General features: G+C 35.0%; 1 protein-coding gene across 2 annotated transcripts in view; it reads right to left on the bottom strand.

Annotated features, from left to right (window-relative positions):
* Positions 1 to 1,529: 1,529 nt before the first annotated feature.
* LOC139134095 (potassium voltage-gated channel subfamily B member 2-like) overlaps positions 1,530 to 27,791 on the bottom strand; it is a 106,739-nt gene continuing 80,477 nt past the window's right edge. For both annotated transcript variants that reach the window (XM_070701003.1, XM_070701002.1), the window contains one exon: positions 1,530 to 12,026. In XM_070701003.1, coding sequence (XP_070557104.1) covers positions 9,822 to 12,026 — 2,205 coding nt within the window. In that variant the 3' untranslated portion in view covers positions 1,530 to 9,821. The remainder of the gene's footprint in view (positions 12,027 to 27,791) is intronic.

The following is a 27,791-nucleotide window of genomic DNA, read 5'->3' on the forward strand; positions in this document are numbered from 1 at the left end:
AAATAGGCAAATTAATGCCAAAAAAGGTGTTTTTGGTAAAAAATCTTCTTCTTCATAACCGCTGGTCAGACAGCTTTGTTATTTGGTATACAGGTCCCTAGGGGTAACCCAACTTAGACTTGTTCAAATTGTGATGAAATATGCAAATCTGTATTTTTAAGGAATTTTTTTGTCATTTTTGGTCAAAATTTGACTTACATTGTATGTAATTCTTGTACTGTATAAGCCCTATCAATTCACCCAGAAAAAAATAATTAATATGATTGTAAATAATTGAATTAATTAGGAAATCATCAAAGCCAAAATATTTTTAGTGTAGAATTATCAGAAAGTTCAACTTTTTTTGACAGTTCATAGTGAAATGCTTACCATCTTGGAGGATTAAAACATGTAAAGGCAACTTTCCTGAATCCCAACTTTGACATATTCTGAACCGTCATTTATTGTGCCCTGTATGTTATCTAAAAGAAATTGCTCAAAATAGTCAATAGAGATAGAGATAGAGATAGAGAAAGTTCTAATTTCCATTTATGGTTGACTTGGTAAGGATAAAATAAAATTACTTTTTGAGGAAAAAAATAGAGTGGTCAATTAAAAGAGTGGTCAAAGTGATAGGGTTTTTATGGTAAAGCTGGGCTGTATAAAGATTCCTCATGTGCTATTTATAGCAATTATGCAATCTGTGTAAACAGTGCAATGAAAGTGTAACATGATTCCTTATAATGCTTTTGATGACCTTGAACTTCTTAAGTTTCAAACCTTTGTCTCTTCAGTGTGCTTTCTCTGAGTATGTACAGTCTCAACTTATTAAACAGAACTCACAATGTTAATCAAAGATATCCACCTTCTTCATCAATACATGTGTCACAAAAGGTTATTCTCTACATAACTCAACAGAGCTCTGTCAACTGTTGAGTTGCTTGTTCTTTCAAAACCGCTGGTCAGACAGCTTTAATATTTAGTTTACTTGTCCGTAGGATGACCTTAGTGAGATAATTTCATACAGTAAGGAAATACTTAATTTTGTATCCATGTCTATAGTAGCTTCAGGGACTTTGGCCCTATGTTTTATAAAGGGGACAATAATAGACTTTGGCGCTCAAAGGGTTAAGGTCCAGGTCTTTTTTGCACAACACTGGCTGGCCGTGTTTATGATTGAATTAACCCTTTGCACCCTGACCCCCTGGTATTCTATGACGTCGTCAGACATTTCTGTCCAAGCTGGGTTCAAAGGGTTAAAAATCCTCTAATCTATGCAAATTAGTATACCATGATGTCACATAGTACAAAGCTGATATGCAAATTAGAAAGCCCTCAGCTGGGCTACAAAGAAGTTAATTTGGAGGAATAGGGAACATCAAATATGATCTGTAGAAATACACCAATATGTTGAAAGAATGTATTTTTATAGTCTGTGTTAGCATAAATCAAATTCCAGATGAAGATGATTTATGCACATACTGACAGTTTTTACATGAACAATGTAGCTGTTTTTCACAAAGGTGAATAAAAAACAAGACAGGTCCAGATACTTGTCAAAATGGAAAATGATTTATTCATCATTCTTGAAATATTAACAATAGGTTAAATTACACCTTCAAGGAAAGATAGATGAGAGGTGATAGCTAAGGTATCAGATGTAATAACTAAACCCTATATCAGACAAACGCTTTCTTTTTTTATAGTTTCATTATTTTTTCCCCATGTATTAGTAAATGTTTCTATTTTTTATAATCTGGGAGCAATATCAAAAGTTTGATTTAAATAATCCATACACATAACTGGTATACTTGCAAGTAACTGGTATACTTGCAAGTTTTTCTTGTGCATTGGTCTTTCTGAAGTCACTGTAATTCTAGCTATATATATTTTTATTTACATTTTTCAAACTAATTAGCTCTACTGCACCATATGACATATTATTTTACTGTCACTCACAATAAACATGTTGAAAGGAACACTCAAATGACAACACCATTCTTCTAAGGTCATATTTTTCCTCAAGAATTTCGAGGTTGTAAAATCATGATTGAAATGGATTCTGGAAGATTGAAACCTGAATTTCAACTCCAAAGTTGTAACAATGTACATTGTTATTACACTTGATTCAGGGTTACGGTATTGAGAAAATTCACAAAGTTATTTCCAGTTCTTTCTTTACCTGAATTTTAAAATATCTTTGTATCTCAGTATGGACCTAATTCATTTAGAAAGTGTTTTGTCGTTGCGACAATGGTGATTGCACTCTTTACTCCTACAGGAATATAAATTATACTATAACCCAAACGGGATTCGAACCCCCACACACTCACGGCAACATCGCCTAGCTGCTAGGCCTCACACAAAACCAGTCTGCCACTGCTTCCAACCCAAAAGAGTTGGTCACACTAACCGACTTAGATGTTTCAATTCTGTGCGCGACCGAACAACACGGTATGCGTGGAGCAGACGACACACAGACACAGTACACACACACAGTACACACATATATAGTAATCGGAAAAGCACGAAGCTTTTTACAGAGCTATCAGACAGACTCAATTACCTCCACCAAAATATATATGACAAAAATCTTGTGTTGCAATTTGCAAAATCAGATGTTGAATTCCAACTTTTAGACTTGTTTTTCTCAGTATCACATTTTATTTGTAGTAAAGTTGACGTCTCTTGCTATTATTACACTACTGGACATTTATTCAAAACTATCAATAAAATATGCTGGTCTTCAATTAGCAAAATATTTTGTATTTGTCTAAAAAATATGATAAAAGCAACTAATGAATATTTGAAAACTTTGAGTAGACATTCCTCAAGTAAACATCTAAACCTGGTTATGACTCAATATGTTGAGGTGACATATGTGTGAATGAACTTACAAGTCCATTGACATAAAAATTTTGTACTTTTTGATGTAAATTCATATGCACTTTGACCTAATATCTACTATACACAGTGCCAGGAAATTCCTGACCCAACAAAATTGTAGTTTCTACGAAAGCTAATTTCTGCTATGTAGAAATACTCAGATACTATCGGGAAATAACCCTCCGGGCTCAATTTATGCAAGATAAAACTTGGACTCCCCGCTCAGACTACCTGTGATGGACTCCCTAACTCAGTTATAATCTTGCACGACTGTCTATGACACCTCCGTATGGCTCCGGCATCTTGCATGTTGGATCACAAAATCATGACATTTGTGATATTCAGTCAATTTTTGTCAGTTCATTAGAAGCAGTAAAAATTAACATATTCTATCTCTAAATTTACAAAACAAACTAGATTAAATATGACAATCTTTGTTAAAACTATAGATTTCATACATGTATCCACCTACTGTGTCATACTACTTTCAATTCTATATCTTCGAGTAAACAGAAAAAACATCTTACTATATGTATTCATTTTGAAATGATAGGTTACAATGTAATGTAATGTTAACATGATAACTGCCCTTGTCATACGTCAATTGTCACTTTGTGGTGTTCTGATTATCCATATGATGTAATAAAATATTTTGACTGATTGCAAGCAAGACCAATGGACAAGAAAATGATTATACCGTTAAAAGTTTGATGGGTAATCAAATCTGACATAAGACACAACTCCCAGAATGCTTTAGTGATATACTTGCTTAAACATCAATACCCACAGAGAGCTAGACAAACTTGAGACAAAGCGTAATTTTCAAAATCATTAAAAAAAGGCGAACAAAAATGAAACAGATCTTTAAGTTGGTGCAGTGTAAATTTTTGTTACAGAACTTTCTGGAGAAAATAAAACTAAGGTCACAGCACCTTGTGGTTAGCCAAGATATGACTGTCATCACAACAACCAATCAAAACCTTGACATTGTAAATAATATATTCTAGGGTCTTGAATTAAAGGTAAAAAGTACAAATTATTTAATTACAGATGACTGTGTTCACAGTTTACTGCCAAACAATCTGTGCAACTACATAACTGCTGTCTTATACACTGTACTCATGGTTCTACTGTGAAATGCTCCGCTGTTTTATGTCGTTTGCTGTGCAACTGGTATCTTCCTGCAAATGAGAGCAGACAACTCTTTTCTGGAAGGAGGATGTTCATTGGATGCCTGATTGCTTACTGACCAATCACAGACTATCTGTTATTGGTTACTTGCCAATCACTGTTACTGTTATACTTCTCCAATATGACGAATCACAGCCATGTTTTTTTAACCTTGCAGAAGCAAGATGAGTTACTTATCAGTAACTAGCAAACTAGTTTACATAAATCTATAAGGAGATCATTGTGATGTGAATCTTTGTGCCAATAAGCAAACTACATAAATAACGGATTCACATTTCTCATCTTTTGATAACCTTCAAATTTTAGCTTCAAATATAACGTTGGAATAGGCAGCTACAAAGACACAAAGTACATCAAAAAGTAAGAAAAATACAAAACAAATACTTTGTAATAAATAACTAAAAGGTACATGTACAGTACCGGTATCTCCATTTACAATACAAAACTTTTTTGGTTGGATGTGGACAAGTATGTCCCAGACTGCTTTGAACTCTTTTTATGCTGTCCAGACTTATTTACAACTCCCCAGTGTATTTGCATACATAATATCATGGCCTGAGTATACTTTGGCTACATTTGTTGCAAAAATGAAAATAATAACTATTGAAAATAATTATCAAACAGTACGATGGGTCAAAGGTCAAAGATGTGAGAACAATAGAAATCATAACACTGACTTTCTACAGTTGTTGTTCCTATTATGCTAAGAAAATTATTTTGAAATAAGTTTTTAAAATCAATGACAATTTGTTAAAATAATTCACATTGGCAGTTATAACACGGTATTATGCATTGATATGCAATAATTCAAAATGTTTAAAATTGTAGTTACCAAACTCAACCAGAACTGAAAGGACATCAGAAAAAGACTACTCATGTACAAGAACTATATAAGTGCATTTACCATTTGTTTACCCAGGAGCAAACAAAAACCAGTGGAGAATTAGGAATTTAAGAGTCAACAAGAAAAGGGATTTCTCCGTTGAAGAAAAGTGAGAAAAGTTAACACACTTCAGTGGTGAATATTAGAATTCTAGTGTCTTACAGTGTTAGAATGCAAAACAAACTGAACATAGACTATTGCTGTTGTCATTCTGAAGATCTGACAACACAATTGCATGACATGATGACACACTGCACAGAGCCAGAGATCTGCTACACTGATTTCTATCACATATATGGCCATAGTTGAAACTCTTTTGAACAGTTGCCATGCATATGCTTGAAATATTGTAGAGAAGTTGTCGGTGTTTCACCAATACTGCAAACAGTAAGATATATTTTAAATATGCTGTATCCTATATGTAATTATACATGGAATTGATACACAAGCAAAGAATTACAATTGATTTTTTAAGTTTTGTAACAAAGTATTCTTTACAAGCTAACAAAGATACAAGCTAATTCTAGCAGTACAGAGAATGAATCAGCATATAGAAATGTAGTCATGAGATAAGTAATCATATCATTATCCTTTTTAAATTTTGAACTTATAAACTACATCAGTTTCATAATACTTTGTTGTACAAGGATGTATTTTGCTGTCACAAAACACTTATCTTGGCATTTTCAATCCAGAATGAAAGCAAGTAAGAAAGCCCTAGCCATTGAATAATCACTCAAAGTGTTGATAGTAAATTGGTTCAGTGAATCAGCTGAACATAATTTGCTGTAGAACGCTGTTATATCAAGACTATCCCTTGAAAACCTGTTAAATACGGGAATAACATGCCTTGCCACAGTCATGCAAGCAGAGTATATTTATTTGCAAACTGTTCTATTATGACTGAGACGAGCAGATCATTACAGCATGTAGGATTAGACGCTGTGTTTTCTTCATGTGTGCTGTGTGGCATGTCTGTCAGATTCTATCTTTACAATAGCTTCATTAGACTTGGTTCAAGTTGGTGAATAAAACAGACCTTTCTTGAAACAGACTCTCATATCTTTTGTCATTTCATCAATTGAAAGTTAAATATTTGACCTTGGTTAGGACAAGTTGCTAGTACGGTAGTTCCTGATCAGATCACAGCAAACACATAAGAATGGATTCTGCACAGTAGGGTTAAATGCAATCTTGCCACTTAATCCTAAATTTATATGATTTTGACAGTAACTCTACTGAATCAGGTGCTTCTTTACACGTGGAATAAGCAAGTACAGTAAACATGTGACCCGCAGCACACATGGAGAACTTAAAAGTTACAGACTTGAACCAAGTCTAGTGTTCATGTACGTGGACATTCAGATCAGATGAAAACAGCATGGTTAAGTGTTGTAAGAGTGTAGGATTGACAATATAGGAGAAACATGGTTGTGGAAATGAGAATTAGTCCGCCTTACAATCTCCGCATATCAAACTCTACACACTTGCAATATTCACTATTTTTAAAATACCACCAAATATATGTAAATGTTGATTTGTTCAGGAAAACACACTATATTATCTTGAGCAAGACTGGCTGTACCTGTTGATGGGAAAATCTTTGACCAATTTCGGCAGTAACTGTTGATCATAGAGTTGAAAAGGAACATGTCATGTGACAAGTGTACACTACAAAATATTGTCAGCAACATAATCTGGCTTAAAATAAGAGATCAAGAACAAAAATATTTTTTGTTAGTTTTGAGCTTCTGATCACTGGGGAATATAAGGTCATATTCGGAAACTTCTTGACATTCTTGGAAGGACATCTTTATCAATAAACAAAAAAGTTTTATACATGCAGTTCTGAAATTGGACACAATTCTGCTACATCAAATTGTGTATCATTGTCAGCTCCTGACATGCAAAGGTATATTGCAGGGAAGAGAAACAAACTTTTCGTTTTAGAACCCGCACTGTCTGATATCATGTGTTAGATATGTCTTGTTTGAAGGTATTAACCAAAAGAGGGGTTTAATATGTGTTCAGGAAAAAAGTAAAATGAGTAATGCCAAGTTTCACATGCAAGACCTGAATTTTTGTTCTGAATTGAAATTTACAAAAAAGCAAATTACTAGGTCGTATTTTGCAAACAGACTTAATACAAGTATGAAAAAGAATTGTACATCAGATATGAAATATACAAAAAATGAGCATCCAAATATCTGCTGTACAAAGACAGAGTAACTACTTAAGAATCAAAAGTTATACTTAACTGAAATTGCTGAAAACAAAGTCCTGACATCATATTGCACTTTTCAATCTTTTTTGCTAAACAGTACTACGAAAGACACACAATCTCACGCTGACAAACAGTAGGAAGGTTTCCATAGCAACAAGCACAATAGACACAGCATCACCATGGCAACTGCTATCACTTATCATCACTTTAATATATTGTCAATTTAAAAACAACTATATACATTGGTTGCCTACAACTACTGGCTGGTAATCTGGACTATACATTTTGAAGTTCCTACATTATGATTTTAAATAACTAAATGGAGGAAACAACTCACAAAAATTATCACTACTATACCAGCCAAAGGTGGAAAAGTTTAGGATTTAACAGTTAGGAAAAACGGAGAAAGAATTTCCTGAAATTTGAAAGTGCCAAAGTACCTTTATACAGTTAAGAGTACCTTTGTCTATTGCTTAGAAGTATATTATACCAGTTTTAGTAAGTTTAATAGTAAGAAGTTAAGTATTGAATAAGTGTGAAATTTGCAGCTTGGAATAGACTGGCAATGCAGCTATGTACAGCTTTCTGAAAGCAGTTATAAATAGCTAGTTGCTACTTTGCCTATTAAGGGTGGAATTGGCCACTCAATGCAAGTAATAGTTGACCTGACGTCACCTTAGTTCCCTGTTTGTGTGTTACAAGTACCCACAGGTCAAAGGTTTGTAATCCTACATGACCTGACTTCACCTTTTGTTCCCTCTTTGTGTGTTACAGGTGCCCACAGGTCAGGGTTCACAGGTTTGTAATCCTTCCATGACCTGACTTCACCTTTTGTTCCCTGTTTGTGTGTTACAGGTAGCCACAGGTCAGGGTTCAAAGGATTATAATCCTTCCATTGCCACAATTGGTACAACCCAAGTGTCTTTGATAAAATGTTGGACCTGTAGAAAGGATTATGGGGGTGAAAGGGTGAGGTTTACATTTAAAATAAATATTTTATCATAAGTAATGACCCACTATATTAAAATTTGCTCCATTCATTTGTTTCGTTGATTTTCATTTTTCAATTTCTTACTTTGTAGGTATTTAGGGTTTGGCTATTGTTTCAAATTTTGTTCAAGTTTTAATTGTGTTGAAATCACGATGATAAACACACATTGAGAGGATCTCACAATTCCACAAATGTACATTAATTTATCACTTGTTGTTTTCACTCTGGTATGTTGCATGATCTGAGACTGTTCTTTGTTCTGAAGAAGATTATGTTTGCTGTTGCGTAAAACATATATTTTTGTATTCACAGACTTTCTCTGATTTTTACACCAGGCATTTTTTCAGCTTTCAGAACTACCAATTGGCATCATTTGAGTAAAAGAATCATTTCTCTCTTTGTATACCAATCGTGGCAGAATTTTTTTTGCAAAACTTTCCAAGGAATGAATTTATCCAAATTTTTGAGATGTAATCAAAGATGACTACATTTTGATCATTCATTTTGATCCAGAGGTGAAAAAATCAGGGAATCTTTGGGAAACTTTATCCCAACGAAACCCTGCAATTTTGATGATTTCTCAGCTTACGTATGTAGTTCATCCAAAACTCATTACTTATTTATTTATTTACCTGATTTTCTCCATTCCTCATGATTAAATTTGCAAACACCTGGCTTCTAATCCTCTTTTAAACTGAGACGGCACATAGGTTATTGATAGACACTGATATGTACATACATACATTGATATATATACATACATAGATCATTAGTGTACATTTATAAGCTCTTGAAAGAGCCAAATGCAATAATTTGGACACTGTTAACATAAATTTTATTTCATGATAGATAGTTTTTTATATTTCATAGTCTTCTAAACCATTTTGAAATGTTAATCCATAGCATAGTGCTCTGTTTTGAAACATGACCAAAGATGAAAACCTAATATGCAGAAATTTTAACTGGAATTTTTTATTCTATCTGTCGGTCACAGCTCAGTGTAATCAACTAATATTTTAGCATGTTTCAACAAAACATACATTATATTCAACAGAATTAGACAAAATTATGTCGGAAGATAGCTTATGGGTCAGTTTAGTCTCCCCACCCCTACAGAGGGTTCAATAATTTTGTTTTGAACAGAGTGGATGGATCCATATTGTGGAAAACGGGTAGGACAGGGTTCATGCAAGAAGTTTTAAGATAATAAAAATATCATTCTAATTTTACTTGACAAATGCTCATTGCAAATGAACATGTGCAATGCGCAAAGATTTAAACAATGATCATAATTTCAAAGAAGTAATAGTTGTGGGATTTTCCTGATGAAATGAAATTTGGCAAAGCCTTTCACCTCCACATGCCTGTACATTGGTCCAACCACACCATTGTGAGCAACTGTTTTGAATGAAATCACGGCAATGAAAGCATTAAAGGAACACAGGTCACTGGATGTGAGTGGTTTAAAGGTTACAAGGAGAACACATTACATGATTGGACCTTTTGGTGAGAATTTGACACTCTCTGTAGCTTTGTATTTGAGATTGAAGCCTAATTCCTAAAGTTCAGGATATCTATAGTTAATCCAGCAATGCACTGGTTATTATTTTGATCTATAAATTATTACATATCTAGACTTGCTACGTATGACTGATAGAATCTTGATGTCAACAGACAGTGTCTGACTGTGCCGTTTGTTGCTGCTGTTCTGTGGCTTTGCCAGGGTCAGTTGCAGGAAGATCATCACCGTTTTGAGACAATGTTGGCTCAGTCATGTTATTGAGTTCAATCTCAATCTCATCACCTGATTGTAGTGCCTTAGGTTCACTTTCGGTTGCCGGCTCTTTGCCAGGGGATTCCACTCCTGCAAATTTAACTGGCTGTGCTTTTGGGCTTATACTTTTAATGGGTAGCTGTTTTGTGGTATCCTGTTCTGCAACTGTCTTATGGGGAAGTTCTTCCTTACCCTGCTTGCCATCTTTATCAACCTTGCCTTTCTTTTGTTTTTTATTTCCTTTATCTCGCTTTGCGACGGGACTCTGCGTCTCAGGCGCACTGTCACTTGACTGAGAATCTTTTCGCTCACTTGAGCGGTCTTTTCCACCAAAGCTTGCAAATCTTTTGACAGCTGCAAGGCTGGTGCTGGCTCCCAAGATGGCAGGCAGTTTAGGTCTCTTAAATCGGCCTTTCAAAAGTGGTTTCTTAACAGCTTTTTGTGGCGTCTTGCTTCCATCAGAGTCTGTTGAGGAAATGCTCTGTTGATCTTCTTCTAACGGTTTTGTCTCATCGTCTGCCATAAGTGGTTCCCCTTCGATGTCATCTGTTTCTCCAGTCGAGACTCCTTTATCCTGAAGTGATGCACGTTTCCACTTCGTTGTAAAACCATCATCTAACTGTTGAACAATGATATCATCATCCTTTTTCTGTCCGTTGGTCATGGTTGGGCCGTTCTCTCCATCTGCTACTGGATCCGCTTCACTTTCCCCTCCGACAGAAGAGGCACCAGGCATTTCACCTTCATCCGTAACTGTAATATCTGGAGTATCCACCACTGAACCTGTTGGCTTTTTCTTTGTTTCTTTGGGAGTTGCTTCCAGTCCACAACTTGCATAGCTGTCAACACTTTTATGGCTTTGCGAATCCTCACCAGAAATAGTCCGAGAGCGCCCTCCTGGTTTTGGTGGCACATCTTTGTCTCTCTGCCTGCCTAGACCAGACTGGGTTGCCAAAACGCCCATTCGTCCAATGGCATGGTGTGTTTTGGGCAGCTCTACTTGGTCAAGAGAATCCAGAAAGACTTCAGATGCTAAACTGTTTGAACTTTGCCTCGTGTGGTCTGCATACGGCGCAGAAGCACAGCGATCTCGGTGACAGTTTTGGGATCCTAAACGTTCAGAAGATCGGTAATGTGTGCCACAGTCACCCGGTAGACTGTGGATACGATTTGCATCCTGGTGAGGGTTTTCTAGAGTTATTGAAGGATTACTCCCATGAGTCAAAGATACATTAGATAAACTGTGTCTGTGCACCTGTGGAGATTGATTATTTTTATCAACTAATACATCAATCATTTCAAGACATGCGTCTCGTACATTCATACTTATCAAGCTTCCTTCCTGTTTGGCTTTCTCCAGAAGTTCGCGGCGTTTCATTGCCTTTTCGTGCCGCTTCTGTTCACGGTAATATTCCGAGAAGTTATTGACGATAATTGGAATTGGTAGAGCTATCACGAGTACACCACAAATACAACAAACAGCACCAATGAGTTTTCCTAGTAAAGTTTCTGGGTAAATATCACCATATCCCACGGTGGTCATAGTGATTGCCGCCCACCAGAATGCGACAGGTATACTGACGAAAAGAGTATTTGGATCATCCTTTTCTGCAAAATACGCTAAACTTGAAAACAGCATCACTCCTATGGCAATAAATAAAGTCAAAAGCCCGAGTTCCTTGTAGCTGCGCTGTAGAGTATAGCCCAGTGCTTGAAGTCCCGTTGAGTGCCTGGCAAGTTTTAAAATCCGAAGTATTCTCATAATCCTGAAAATCTGCACCACACGCCGCACATTTTGAAACTGCATATAACTTTCATTGGATTCCGTGAGGAAGAGAGTCACATAGAAAGGTAATATTGCTATGAGATCGATGACATTCAGAGGAGCTTTGAAAAATTTCCACTTATTGGGTGCAGATATTAGTCTTAGTACATACTCCAAGGTAAACCAGGCTATACAAACCATTTCCACAAGTTTGAGGTCAGAGTTATCGCCAGGCTGTCCAAACTTATCCTGTTCTTGAAGACTTGGAAGAGTGTTGAGAGAAAGTGCTATGGTAGATAGCACAATGAAAAGAATTGACAGGATTGCCACCACCTGAAAAACAAAGAAAAACAACAATAATGAACATTATATTACCATGCCCTGTCCGTCGCATTTTAATTGGTCGAGCTGAACCATGTGACCGACCACAAATATGCAATAATGGTTTGTTTATGTGCCCATGAATATGAATAATATCGTAAACATCGTAACTTTTCAGCTAAAACGTAAATTGTAATTTGTACAAAGATCATAATCATTCACAAAATAAAATGGAACACTTGTGGGCCAAGTTTAGACACTTTTTTGAAAAATCTCCGGATTTGCAAAATTTTTACAGCACGCGCACTACTCACTGACAAGTTCTGGGGCCCCGTTGTCGTTTGCGTAGGATAATTTCGAAAATGGAATAATGGAAATAACAGACTCCGCGCTGACCATTAACGTTTATTTATGGGCAAGGGCTCGGCAAGCCTTGCCTGTTAATTTTTGGTTTTCCTCTCGCCCTTGCCCATAAATAAACGTTAATGGTCAGCACGTCGCCCGTTATTTCTAAAATGAACTACCAATTATGTATAATAACAGTGACTTTCCATCTAACCATTACTTTATTAATGTATTCAGAGCAAGTTTACACAATATTAAATGTTGCTTAGTCTGAAAGAAAAGCTAAACACAGTTCCTTTGCTTTGTTAGGATTTCTATAGTAAATGTATCATAAAGGATAATGTATCTCCTCTTTATATACAATATTTTAACATGCACAACAGAAAATTTACAAAGCTAAAACTGTAGGTTGTATTCATAATTTGTCACACAAATCTGAACAGACATATATAAACAAAGTTTGAGGCTATGAAGCAACTAAAATCCCTTTAATGGTTAAATCCCAAACCATGACACTCTTTGTGAAAGGAGCCTGACAAGCTTTGACCTTAGAGAAGGGCGCCAATGTGTGACTGTGGTACAGCGCCCCCTATAGTTCATAGATGCAGTATTGTGGATATCCCACAATATTGGCAGTTCAGGAGTGAAGGAAATTGAAAGATTGATGATGGCTTTCTGTTTATCGCCTTCCCTAAAATATACAGCATCTTCATCATCTGTAGACTACAAGGACATAAATTATAAGGATTTGATATGGCAAGAAACTGCATTCAAATCTTTATTACGACTGACAAAATCATTAATTATTGTAATATTGAGTGATAGCTTCAACAACTACCTGTAAATGTGTGTGGTATCCTAACGATGGCGTTTGTGGAATGCATTTTTAAGAACGATCAGTATGATAAAACTTGCCATGACAACATAATGGATTAATTTCAGCATTTACAATACTCTACGATCTTTTATAAGAATTTTTTTTATTATTCCAGATTTTGTTAGAATGGCAGCTAGGCCACAAATTTTTATGAATCTACTTAAAATTGAAAGCACAAGGCATCTAAAATTGTGTGTACTTAAAGATTAGAACTGAGTACACCTATTTCCAGGATTTCAAAAAGCTCCATGTGTATCTGAACTAAAGTAGCTTTATCTGCATCACTACTGCAGGGAAAGATGATCAGTGTACTGAGAGCCATCCAATGTCTTTTTATATCCTGCCATTTTGTATCTTAGCCTATGTGTGAACTCATTTTCATGATGGAAATGGTGACAGGGCATTGAACCATCTTCAATTCATCAAATTCAATGGTGCATTTTTTTATACTTGTAGCATTTACAAAGTCTGGCAGCTATTTTAAATGTCAAATGGCTGGTAAACTTTAGGATCATTTTGTTTGCTATCTTTCAAATTTGCACCATGGCCCTATTAAATATTTTATACGATTTTAAAGAGGAAAAGTTCAATATACTTCACAAAATGTATCTGGACATACAGACTTAGTTCAAGATATGTAACACAAATTGACCCCTGATTTCCTGTAAACTGGTCCACAATCACCATTGATAACAATGGGTTGGGTCAAACCATTGATAACAATGGGTTGGGTCAAACCATTGATAACAATGGGTTGGGTCAAACCATTGTGGTTAAAGGGTTTGGGGGAGAAAGGCTGAGCACTTGTGTAGATTTCTTTGAGATATCGGGTACTGGCTTTACCGTTTCACTATTGGACTTAGGTATATCAATTAAAAAGTGTGGAGGACTTAAATACAGATATATTAAATAGGGGGAAAGTTTAATTTAATCCTTAGATTTGTAGGAGCACGGTTTATAGAAAACTCATCAACTTTGGGATTGCGAAGCAAATTTGAAGGTCCAGGTTCTATTTTGAATGAGAGTTGTTGTTCTTTTTTTATTCATCACAATCAAAGTAATATCTTAGTCACATCCCCTTATATCCGTTACTCAAAGTACAAGTATCGATATTTGAATTTCAATAGCATTGCTTTATGAGGTCAGCTGTGAGGTGAACGTTAAAATAAACATCTCCGCGATATTTACTGATTTCATTGAGACCATCAGCTTTGAACAAGATTGGAATAAAGAGCCTTTCATTCAGTCTAAAATTGCTCTGTGTGATTTTCTCCAATCCATTCAAGTCATTTCACAGACAGGGCCACGGGGGAGATTGGCGTACTGTAATTGGAATCAGTATTGCCGAAGGCTTGCCTTGATTGACAATGCTAAGCTGACATCACTCTGGTTGAGATGTAAACAATATTATGTCAGCTCAGAACACAAACAGAAACAAAGGTAGATTAAATGATGACTTGAGTACTGTATACAAACATGGAGAAAATAGTTCACTATTTATGCTGTTGAAATCATCGGTACTGCTTTGATGCAGAAGATATTGAATCAATGCCTGTTATTCATACCATACTTGTTTTCCAAGTTCAAGAGACAAGACAAACTACCAGAAAAACTGTTAACAGCAAAATATTTGTATCTTTTTCTTAATCTATGCCACGAGCAGATAAATTTGTGGGTTGTATTTGTGCATTGTAAATGTTAATACTCACTTTTCCCGGAAGTTAAATTTGGCGATCACATCTTTACAAGTAATAGAATCACTACAAGTATCTGCTCTATTCTTTACTGTAGACATGGAATATACACTAGACAAATTTCTTGGTGAGTGTACTTAGTACATCAACAATATTTACCTGACGTAAGTTTATGTTCAAAATCAACTACGCAGGTTTTCTAACTTAATTACTCTACAACACTCAGGTTTATACCTGTAGCCCCATTAGAGTAAATTTAAGTGTCAAAGTGTTTTGCAGTATTTCTATTTGCCTGCAAAATACAGTTACTGGTTTTACTCAAAATATCACAGTAAAATTCCTAGTGTTCAGCTTGTCAACACAGCCTGTACACTGTACCATGTCAGATATTGTTGACAACTAAATTTTAGTCTAGACTAGAATTCATAAAAAAACACAAAATTTGCCAAAAATTGAATAAAAAAAAATATAATTGTAGGTAACTTCCCTCTCCTTCAAAACCCAAACATCTATCTCCCACCTCCATAAGATTAAAAAGACGGGTGAGCGATGTTTGCAGTTATGACAGCTACATTTCTTGATGACCTAGAATATTGATTTTTGTCCTGAGATGAAAAATCCATGTCAATGTGTTCTTCTAACACAAACAAGTAGTTAATATCAATCAGCAAGAGATCCACCACAGAGAGTAAATAATCAACAAATATGATGAGATATTTGGCAACCGTGTCACTTAGATATCTGTACATATGAAAGTTGGATTAATATCCTACATTCACTAGGATTCTACAAAGCTACATAGAAACAGTGCCAAATTTGCTCTTGTTGTACTGTATTTTTGTGATTCCCCTTGGGCGACTTGGTGCAAACATTCAAACATTAATGATCAAATGAATTACCTACATCACTGTTTCCATGGCAATGGCTACCATGGTGATAAGATTATTTGCATCATCAGTGACCTGTTTCTTTTTAGATCTTGAGACATATAGGTATTGCGGGGCATCATTGTCATTATCTGCCCATCAGTTCTGACCTTACAGGAAAATTATCAGAATTCAGTAAAACTAATTTACGTTTAAACTTCAGCCATCCTAAGACAGAGAAAATACAGCGTAGAGAATCCGGAATTTATCTTTGACAGTATCATAAGAAACATTTGTTTTGATCACCCATACAAATGGTATGTTGTACACATCGGGATATTCTGAAATAGCAAAAGAGTGACGCCTTGCAAGCCTTCACAATTATTTTCTATGTTCTTTTTTCACAAATTAAAATGACATTGTGAACTTCTAACAAAGAACCATACACCAGGACAATCCAACTTCAATTTACACGTTTTATTTTCAGTATACATTACATGAAACAGATGTGTAATGCAGCTATTCAATGAATTTTTTATATACCGGTATGCAGTAACATTGGAACCCCTTTGAACCCTGGAGAAGGGAGACTTAGGTCGGGTCTGGGTTCAAGGCACAAAGTATCATTTGTAGCATTTCTACTGAATACACAAATCTCTTAAAATCTGTTAGGAAAAAATATGACATCATAAAAATGTAAATACATATGCATGTAAATACAATATAAAATTTATTTGGTAGAAAAACAACAAAAGAAAAACGGCATATTCATAGCAATCTGTTCTCCTTGAAAAAAAATACTCAACCCTCACCCCATCACATTGCCATGGTGACCATTACCATAGAGATTGTGATGAAGATATCTCATTTCATCACTAAGGTTCGAATGTTTGAATCAACCTATTCCATGCAAAGAGATTCCCTAAATTAAACTAGCAAAGCACAAATTGTTTATGCTAAGTTTGAGTGTGAATTGAAATTTGCTATCATCTATGGATAAGCTTCCTTATCCACCAACAACACTCAAAATTAACGGTACTTCCTTGTCTCAGGAAAACTAAACCTTGCCTGTGGACAACTAATTTTTGGAAATAGTTAACACAGTGAGAGTGCATGAAAGCACATTGTAGCAGAAATGTTGTATAACACTACTCTACAAAATAATCAGTTTTCTTTTCATTTCAGCTTATAAAACAGCGTCAAACAAATGTGATACAAAACAACACACCATGTTCACAATCCCTTCTTTCATCATCCAGAATGCCTAAGAAGATTGAGTACAAATAACTTAAAGCTGATGATGCAACTTTATTGTATTTGTTCACATTTAAATGTTCAAAGTTCACCAACTGTTGTTTTAAAAAGTCTGCAATCCAGCATGGAGCTACCACATTCCATTCCACTGTACACTGTGGTTTTATTACACAGCACATGTGTATAAGTGGTAGTCCTATGAGATTGCCTGGCTGACTGCATGGAAATTAAACTACACAAGAGACGATATTAGGCTAGGATGTTCATTTGTTGGTCAGATTTTTAGAAATGTATAATTTCAAATTAGCCACATGGTTAGAGTAAAAGCGGACTACCAAATCTTTTCTTGGGACAACTTATTTTCAGAAATGGATGTTCATTTGGACTACCATATAAAAAATTTAGATAAGAAGATAAAGGGGGTCGTTGTTCTGTAAAGAACAGCTAGGCAGGTTGACTTAGGGATCACTGCTCTGGTAAAGTTAGGCAGGTTGACTAGCCTACACAAATGTGACTGCTGAGCTCTACCTGGGGAAATGGAGTGTGAGGAAAGAAATAACAAACAAGAACACTTTTATGACGTTAACAATCTTCTTCCAATATGACTGATTACGATAATTTTATGGTCATGTGATCATTCTTTAAACTTTTAACAGGTAACATCAAATAGACTGGCAGCATATCAGAAAGTATCGGGATGAAGGCCTATTTTCAAAGGTTTTTCATGAATTGCAAATGTCTAGCAAGTCTATACAAGCATTTTATGTCATACACCATTTTACACGTGAAATATTCTATGGGTAAATTTGTCAAATGTAGGGCATTTGTAGCAAAGCTAGCTCCCGACTGAGCTTTTCAATGTGCCACTGTGTGTGTGTGTGTGTACACAACATTCTATGGACATGGTTATAAAACGACAGCCTGCACAAACATCCAAGAATTTCACGGACAATTTACACAAATGAGTAGAACCTGTACTGGCATCCACCGGTGTCGACCCGATGACCCACAGTGAATTATTCTACAATTTATACTCCTTAATCTATGAAAGGTGCAAAATTTGACAGATAAATTCACGGTGCTAAATATAAGATGAAACACCGTCGTTACGTTGTACATGCATGTATTTGACAGCCTGGATACAACATCATTTATATCCATGAATATTTCATATCAATAGAATTTTTGTCTATTAGGACTAGGCTGTAGTATTTTGCTCACAGCAAGTGTGCTTTTACACCAAAGCAAATACCAGAGCTAGGCCAGTCTAGGGCATTTGATGAAGTTGTCACTTGGACTCTTTCTGTGTGTGACAGCGAACAGTTTAAAATGCTGTAAGGAAAGTACCCTACAACTCAATAATATAACAATGATCCCTCATTTGTTTTCAATATGGATAGGCTACACAAATGCAACTTTTGTAAATCTTAAAAGCAAAGATTATATACTTTCATTATTACTGATCACAGATTATTTTAACATTAACGCTATACTTATGTTATTACAATACAATGCTACGACTTAACTGTTATTAACTGTAGGGTAGTAGAACCAGCCTATGACCTCACTTTATTGAAATTCACCTCGCAAAATTCATAGGGAAATCAATAAAAACTAGGCCTGCTTTCAAAATCCACTCAGGGCATGTTTTTCACCTGTATAAGCAACTCTAAAACCTTTTCAATGTGGACAGGTCTTTCTACACCTACACTGACAACACGTAAGGTGTGTGTCTATGTACCCAGCTGTAAAACCTGTCAAAGGTAGTCAAATCTTACACAAAGCACACAGATTTATTTGAATTTGTCTAAACCTACTTGTGTTGTAACAATTAATATCTGTCACAGCACTGACAGCTTTCCTTTGCAAAAAAGTCGGCAAGAAAGCCTCTCATAAATTCTTTTGTGATAGGAACTTGACAGTTCTTGTAACGGGGACACTTTTGGTTTTCTTTATATCACAGTATGGATGAATGCCGGACAAGAAATATCTTTTAATTCAAGAATATGGACTTATTGCAAAAAAAATATTTACTGGATGTTTATAAAACTAAGAAAATCATTAAATTTTTAAGCAATTGCATGGCGGCTTTTGATATAAACATACTAAACACTTCAAATAATGCAATTTTTCTAAATTTTAGATGAGATTGACATTAACGTGACAAACATGATTAAAATCTAGAGACCTGGATGTCACAGCTATTCCCATGGTAAAAGAAATCAAGGGTTGTACAAGGGTGTTGATCACAACACTACATGTAATGCAGATTACCTGTATGGATCAATGGCCAACTTATCAATGTATATCACACTGCTCACTTGTAAAATGAATACCATTCCGGTATGCTGAACAAATCTGACTGAGTATATTCTTTCTCAAGGTTACTTATTATTATTAGCTTCAGCAGACTATGTCCCTGCCTTCTTACTGCACTTTATGGTTACAGTAAACATTCAGTAGCTGTCAGATTCAAGTTGTTGGCGGCACTGCATTGCATTGAATTTGCCAGTGTTTGCTAAATGGCAAGGCATTTCCTTATCATCCATGTCACCTTACTGTGGGACAACAGCTGATAAAACAATCCAATCAGTTCTTATGCCCTACATGACAGAGTGCCTCACACTTTCCATTCTTGACCTAAAATGTATTCTACCGTTATTATGCCTGAACTGATTTGATTGGTATATTCATTGAACTGTATATGGTACAATATTTTCCACAAAACAAGTTTTACTTAGATTCTTATTTTCTTTACTCTTTGCAAGAATAGACGATGACAATATACACCTATGCAGTATGCAGACACCTACATTCAGGTTGCAAATACTTTAACTATTAGAATCCGGATTTCTCATTCACACGTAGTGAACAAAAAGCATTGACAATATTGCTTTTAAAAATCACATGTATATATATATATATATATATATATATATATATATATATATATATATATATATAATATATAATATATATATATATATATATGTATATATATATATATATATATATATATATATATATATATATATATATATATATATATATATATATATATATATATATGTATCTGGATAAACACAAATTCATGCAAAGTTTCCATTTAGTGTGATGATAGAATTAAGATTTTTGTTTACAATCTTGAAGGAAACAACACCAGTGTAAATCAGGAGATAAAAATTCAAATGTCTACACATTTGTTTGTATTTGTTAACCCAGATCAGGTACAAGGCTGTTGCAATCAATAAACACTGCATGCAATCTTTCCAAGAATTACCATTAGCTGGTGACTGATTGCCATCTTGCAAAGACACACTTTGTGTGGAGTATACCCAAGCTAACCATTATGTGAGCTGCCATTCACAAGTAAGTACAAGTAAAAATCAACTTGAAACATCATGTTCAGCCAAGCATGCAGAGTGTGTGGGAGGGAATATTTTTACCTTGTGGCATTGCTGTTGATAACTATCATTATTAAACCATATATACGTGTACCGCAATCCAGGGATATATGCATGCACAAATTTGGCAAATGTAAGCTCTATAATGGTAAACTGGACAGTGGTTCCAATTCTTTCTGCTAAAAAGGGTGTTTTTTGGTCACCATATGTTTTTTTACCATTATGTAATTGTTTTTCCCTGTTTATAAACAGTAAAGATCGATGAAAGAAAATTAAAATTGGCAACACAAAATAGCTTGTCAGATGACTTGACATTTTTAGAATTCACAATCCTCTTATTATCCAGTCTGAGAGCTTCAATACATATCACAGCATTAGAAGTAACTGTGACAGAATATTGTGAATGACTGGAGTAAAAAGCACACAGGCACTTAAGGTTTTGAAAAAGTGGTATCACAAATAATTCTTTTTTTGTTTTATTATATATTGGTGTTCCCTAAATTACAAACTAAACAAAAAGAATTGTAAACACATGGGACTTCTAGTCTAGAGTTGTTTATAAAATGTTTACATCAGGAAATGTAAACAGTCATTTCAGCAAGCAACCATTCAGATAAAACATTAAAGACTGACATAAAGAGTATTTCTGGTTGACTGAATATTTACATCTTCCATTGCTTTAACAATGGATGAGCTTTGAGTTTGCAACAAAGAAATTTATCAACATTTGTCACTTGTTAGGTAAACACACTTCAGCCTAGGCCTGAGGAACAATGTTACAAATACCATGTGTACAACACTGCATACATTGTTAAATTCAGAGACAGATACTGCCTGCAGTGTTGATATGCATAACTGAATAAAAACAGTCACATATCCATGCAATTTCACTGATTGTACAATATATACAAAATTAACAAAACAAAATAAATTGGCAAAAAAATATCCAGATCACAGAAAGTGTGGAAAGTATAATACTATTTATCACATATGATGGATGCTATTTCCAAATCTTGTCAGGACAAAATAAAATAAAATGAATACATCCATTTGTTGCCTAAGGCAGGCCCTGCCAACTTTCCATCTAAATTTCTACACACTAGAATCTTAATTCAAAATAATTAACTATGGGAAACAGATTTTTTCCAAGGAGTCATAGCATTGTTGCCTGGTTTTAAGATTATTCAAACATTGTTGCTGTTACACATTATATTGCTTGTGTTTATGACAGCGCAGTCTCTAACCATCATCACAGCCTGGTTACGGTAGCTGACTCATATTTCATATAAATTATCTCATTTGAAAGCCAAGCGTCAGACAAAGCTTGAAAGAATAATCAATCATTTTATTAAAATTATGGACATGTGTCTCTTTCAATGAATTCAAACATATATCTAGACTAATCACATGTACAATGAGATGTTACATTTGAAACAAAACAACACAATTGCAAAGCTTTTTGAGCTCCAACATTTACAAATACTTTAGACCCCTTTAAATGACAACACACACTTCAAAACACATTTCTACAAGAAATTAAAATTGAATCATCCAAACATTCTAAATAGTCACATTTTTTGATGATAGATCCACAAATGATTAATCCATTCCCTATTTGAAAATTGTGTGTAAGCTGACAAACTTTAGCTTAATAAGATGACAATATTTTGGTTATTTCAAGAAAAAATTTTCAAAAAGACAAGCAATATCATCATTCATCAATTAAGAAAACACAAGCTTTCAAAATTGGCTCTTTGATGCATAGAGAATAACAAGATATACACTGTAGGTACAGAAATATTTGCCTTGAATTTTAATAATTGAACAAGAATACTTCATTTGCATGTTAATTATGTCAATTTTAACACTTGCCATTACCTTGTTGCATTGATTTATCTTTAAAACAACATGATAGACAGGTATTGAAATCAATTTCACGTATTACAATGTCAGTATTTCAGGGATTTTGGAAATGCCTTTCAGTCATGATCTCCATTTGAATTTTGAGACAGAATGGCCAGGGTAAGTATGGTAGGATCAGGAAAACCTTTGATGGTAAAAAAATTCAAAAAATCCTATGAAGAACCAATGTTGTAAATTTATACACCTCAAATGTATGTTTTTAACATGATAGTCTTTGACAAGTGTAGTGATCTGATGTTTTCAACACTTAGTTTTGTCCAGTTTGAATATTCCGTTTCCTTCATGCCGACACAAAACTGGTAAAATGAATACAAGGAAACTGAAATATTAAAAATAGCATTACTGTTCATGATTTAAATGGAGAAATAATTGGGTAATTATGCATTTTTCATTTTACAGAAAAGTCTGACCTTTGACCCCCGTACACAACGCATTCCCCTTGCAATTTTTTCATTAAGGGGTGAAAAAGACCACCTTTGAAACCATGGTAGTTAATGCAATCACTCTTTATCGTAACTTGTTGCTATGGAAATCATACATTCAGCCTTCCTTTGGGACATTTCCGTTCATATTCACCGACACACTCTGATTTTTTCTTCTAATCTATTTATAAACATGTATGGAGAACAGAAAAACGTGACTGCAGGGGAGCAATATCAGGAATTTTGTTCAGCGAGAATGATTTAGATTTGAACCCAACTCAGGGACTCAAACAGTGTTTTATTTTACCCATAATTCAATAGTAATGTCAACATACATGCACAGCTTCATGAACTCCTTCTCATTTTCTTCAATTTACTGAGATTCAAATGAGGAATTTCACTCATGGAACAAAAATTCCTTGAACTCAGAGCACAGAATACACAATCAGATTTACCGGTATACCAACAGCATGTGTACCTCCCCATCTCTCACTGACTGTGTGATGGTACTTCATGCAAAACTCACGTCAGGGTGCAAAACACATGAAATTTACCCACTAGAATTTACAAGTGTACCGTTTCTCATGATGTCCAGAGTAATGTGAGGTACCGTGGTACATTTATCTGTTATGTCTGTCTGTCTGTTATGCTGGAGATGTAAGAATAAATTGCACACTTGAAGAGCATTTTGGGATCAGGTGTAGTAACGGGTCAGATTTTAGCTGTTTTGACTTCGAAAAATCATGTTTTGAGAGTGTTCAAAAAATCGTATGCCTTTGTGGTGAGACGACAGTAAAAACTATGTTTCAAAAAATATTTAGAATCAACTGTATGATTTTCTCACAATGGTTAATCCATCAGGCTTGCACAGAAAAATTTGGTAGATCATTCTTTTCATGTATACCTTGTGTGAAATGCTGGAAATAGCTATCAATGCTGGAATCATACCAAGGTTAATTAAAATTCAGGGATAATCTAACTGTGTGTCTGGCAGTCACGGTGAAAGACACTATACAACAATCAAGTCACAATTGTACAGAGTCAAGGATGATCAGGCAGTTTACTCAGAGGAAATATTATGTATATGTGTGTACTGGTATATGCATATTTACACACTGTCCTTACATCTCACAAATACAATTTTAAAATGCAATATGATTTAAGGTAAAAGCCTCAAATCAATAAACAAATGTTGAATTCATTTCAGAGCTGTGGAGATTAACTGCATTTGCAGAAATTATTTTGTCTTTTTTTAACTTTTTATGCAGTTCTTGCTGACAAGGAAAACATTTATTTTCAGTCTTTCGAAGACTTTCACTTTATTCATGGCTAAAATTGACTGCCATTTCATACACAGTCATATAAACATACATGTATACAACAAAGCACAATAAAGTGTAGTTTGAGCTCCATCTGGTTGGAACTGTATGAATGTCATTAATGGAGAGGAGAGTCTTAGAAGAGTGACTGAGATATAATTAGCATGCACAACAGAGCAAAGTTCAGGTGCTGAGACAAGAAACAAGTCAATACTTGACCAGCGCTCTTGTTACTTACAATTAGACAACCAAAGAGTACTTAGAGCTCTCAGAGTTAATGCCTTGACCTTGTGTGACCGGCGCTCCTTAGCTGGATAGTCTGCTAAGTAGATCGATTTTCGGATCGATCTATCGATCCCGTAGTCGATATGCCCGCCACTGCAACCTAAATACTCACAAGGTGTGCAACACAATCACTCAAAAAACACGCGATCCGGGTTTTCAACTGGCCGTGCGCTCACACAAAACATTCAGAACTACACTACCATACACCTAGTTGGATCACAAATTTAACCATCTCTTTGAAAATCACGCCGATGAACGTGTTACTCGCATCATCTTTAAGAAATCGGCCGTGTTTTGAGACCAAGCGTAGTGAAATGTGGCCTGCAGAACGATTCTACCATATGATGTAATTTATTCCACTACTGATTGGCTAATCAACGGCCCAAACAAAGGTCATGGCGAGACGTCACTGGTTAAGTATAGTTGTACCAATCAGCAGTAGAAAAAATTACGTCATATGGTAGAATCGTTCTGCAGACCGCATTTCACCGCGCTTGGTCTCAAAACACGGCCGATTTCTTCAAGATGACGCGAGTAACACATTCATCAGCGTGATTTTTGAGGAGATGGTTAAATTTGTGATCCAACTAGGTATATGGGAGTGTCGTTCTGAATGTTTTGTGTGAGCGCACGGCCAGTTGAAAACCCGGATCGCGTGTTTTTTGAGTGATTGTGTTGCACACCTTGTGAGTATTTAGGTTGCAGTGGCGGGCATATCGACTACGGGATCGATAAATCGAACCAAAAATCGATCTACTTAGCAGACTACCCAGCTAAGGAGCGCCTGTGCCTTGTGTGACCTGAATGAACATTAACAGTTAATGAAAGTTCTAATTTCAATTACGGAATAACATGCATTATCGATACGTTTATTAGATTGGAGAGCAGAGGAACTCTAAACGCCATTTACAATTCTTTCCTTAGTAGTTTTTGGGAAGTCTGACATTTTCAGCTAAGCTATCAACATCGGAGTCAATAGAGTCAATGTGAATCCATGGAACACCTGATCTACGATGGCTTAAAAGAGTGTGATGAACAGAATACCTGTCCTGAATGTCAATGAAGTGTGGGTGCCTGGATGACAAACCTTGAAGGAAAACAAGATAGTATTTCATGGCTTGATTTGTCCTTGAACCCGTTTCCCTCAACATGATCAGAGTTCTGCTATGAGCTATCTGCTGTGATCAGCATATTTTATCAGAATGCAAATTATGTCTTTTGAAGTTGGAGAGATTGCTGTTTTCCTGGAAAAAGTAGAAATTGGATACTTGAACATCTGTATATCTTCTAATACATCAGACGAATATTCTGATGTTCTACAATTGAATTTCATGTACATAGTATTAGAACCAGTGAAACTGTAAATTTTTGCAAGGAAGGATCTCCCTAGCTTACTCTTGAATTTTGAATAAAGCATCTCTGTAGAGAATACCTGGGCAATGCAGAATAGACAGCTTCAATGATAATTTATGAATGTCAATGCAAATTTTTGACTGTCTTCAGTTTTTGATTTATGTTTGTGAAACCCATAGGTTCTCTGTACAAGTATGCATTAAAATAGACTTGTGATTGTTTTAATACAAGAGGTTATCATCTATAAGAGGTGACATTGCAAATAAATTATGATGTATAGCATAAAAATTCATGCATACTTTACAGTGATTGTACATGTACCTTTTCCCTGCATGTACCGGTACATTTAGGGACTTTGTGATGCAATCATTTGCACTTACAGTTTTTTCCTTATTGCATCTTTTAAGGAACCGGTCAGTTTCTTCTCAGGGGGTGGGATGGGGGTGGATTATTTTTTGCCGATGTCGAAAAGTGGCTGACCCCCTCGATTCCAACTGTCAAAAACAGGGCGACCCCCTGCGTTCGACAAAGGTAAAACAAAAGGTGGTTATATATATAAATATATATAATATATATATATATATATATATATATATATATATATATATATATATATATATATATATATATATATATATATATTTAAAAACTATCCACTGTTGATTGACCAATCAGAGTGCTCAATTCAGGGTGTTTTATTTACACGTAAAGCCCTGGTCACCAAATTCCAGAAACGAATGACAGCGCCGTAGTAAAGTACTGTCCAATCAAAAGTGAACATGTCATATTCTGTAGACATCTGGTACGTTTTAATATTCAAATTTGGTAATACAGCGGAAACCAGCTGCAACACAAAATCTGCTGTGCCCTAGGGCATTTATATAATGTGCCCTAGGGCATTTATAGGATGTTCCATTACATTGGAAGGCTATTTCACAAATAAAAGTTTTAATTCATATCCTAAACATGTTACATTGACAAAGGGGACGGTTGACGTAAATACATTGAAAACGAAAATATATCAGTTAGGGGCGATAGTTTTTAAGTCGGATAAAACCCTCATACGAGGGCTCTTCTGGTATATAAAGTCCAACCTACAATAAAATGTCTCGGCCTGCGGCCTCGACATTTTATCGTTGGGTTGGACTTTATATACCAGAAGAGCCCTCGTACTCGGGCTTTATCCTATACATATATATATATATATATATATATATATATATATATATATATATATATATATATATATATATATATATATATATATATATATATATATATATATATATTATATATATATAAAATACAAAATTAATGAATTTATATGGGGTGTCACCCTGTTTTTGACAGTTGGAATGGGGGGGGTCAGCCACTTTTCGACATATATACCGGTATATATATATATATATATATATATATATATATATATATATATATATATATATATATATATATATATATATATATATATATATATATATATATATATATATATATATATAGTATAATTTTTGGGGTATATTTAATACATTCAGTCATTCTGTTTCAATGAAATTGTTGTTATGTCAGTTGTAAGATAGTACCGGGAACTTAAAAGTGTCAATTCTAAACTTTGAATACAGTATTTTGATTGAGCTGTGAATGTACACCACTCTTTTTTTGCATAACCAGATGTCCAGAACTGTTGTAAGAAAAATGTGACTCTGAAATATTAGTGCATGTTGCTTTCTAATACTGAATTCTCATAGAGAAAACAGAAAAAATTCAGGAACTTGTCATGCTTTTCATATGAACTGCAGATTTTATAATGATTAGTAGACTTTACAAAACAGAATTTCAATTTACAGACGTCAAGATATTTCTGACATATATCTCTCTGATATATTAAAGTACTGCGCCTGAAGCGCGTGCCAAAAATATTGACATCCAGATATCTCTGATACACCTATCTGATATATGAAAGTCATGTGGGTGTAGGGCATGCTGAAAAATATGTTTGATATTTTAAAGTAATGCACCCGAAGGGAGCACTGAA

The sequence above is a fragment of the Ptychodera flava genome, chromosome 5 (assembly GCF_041260155.1).
Source record: "Ptychodera flava strain L36383 chromosome 5, AS_Pfla_20210202, whole genome shotgun sequence".
Lineage (NCBI taxonomy): Eukaryota > Metazoa > Hemichordata > Enteropneusta > Ptychoderidae > Ptychodera > Ptychodera flava.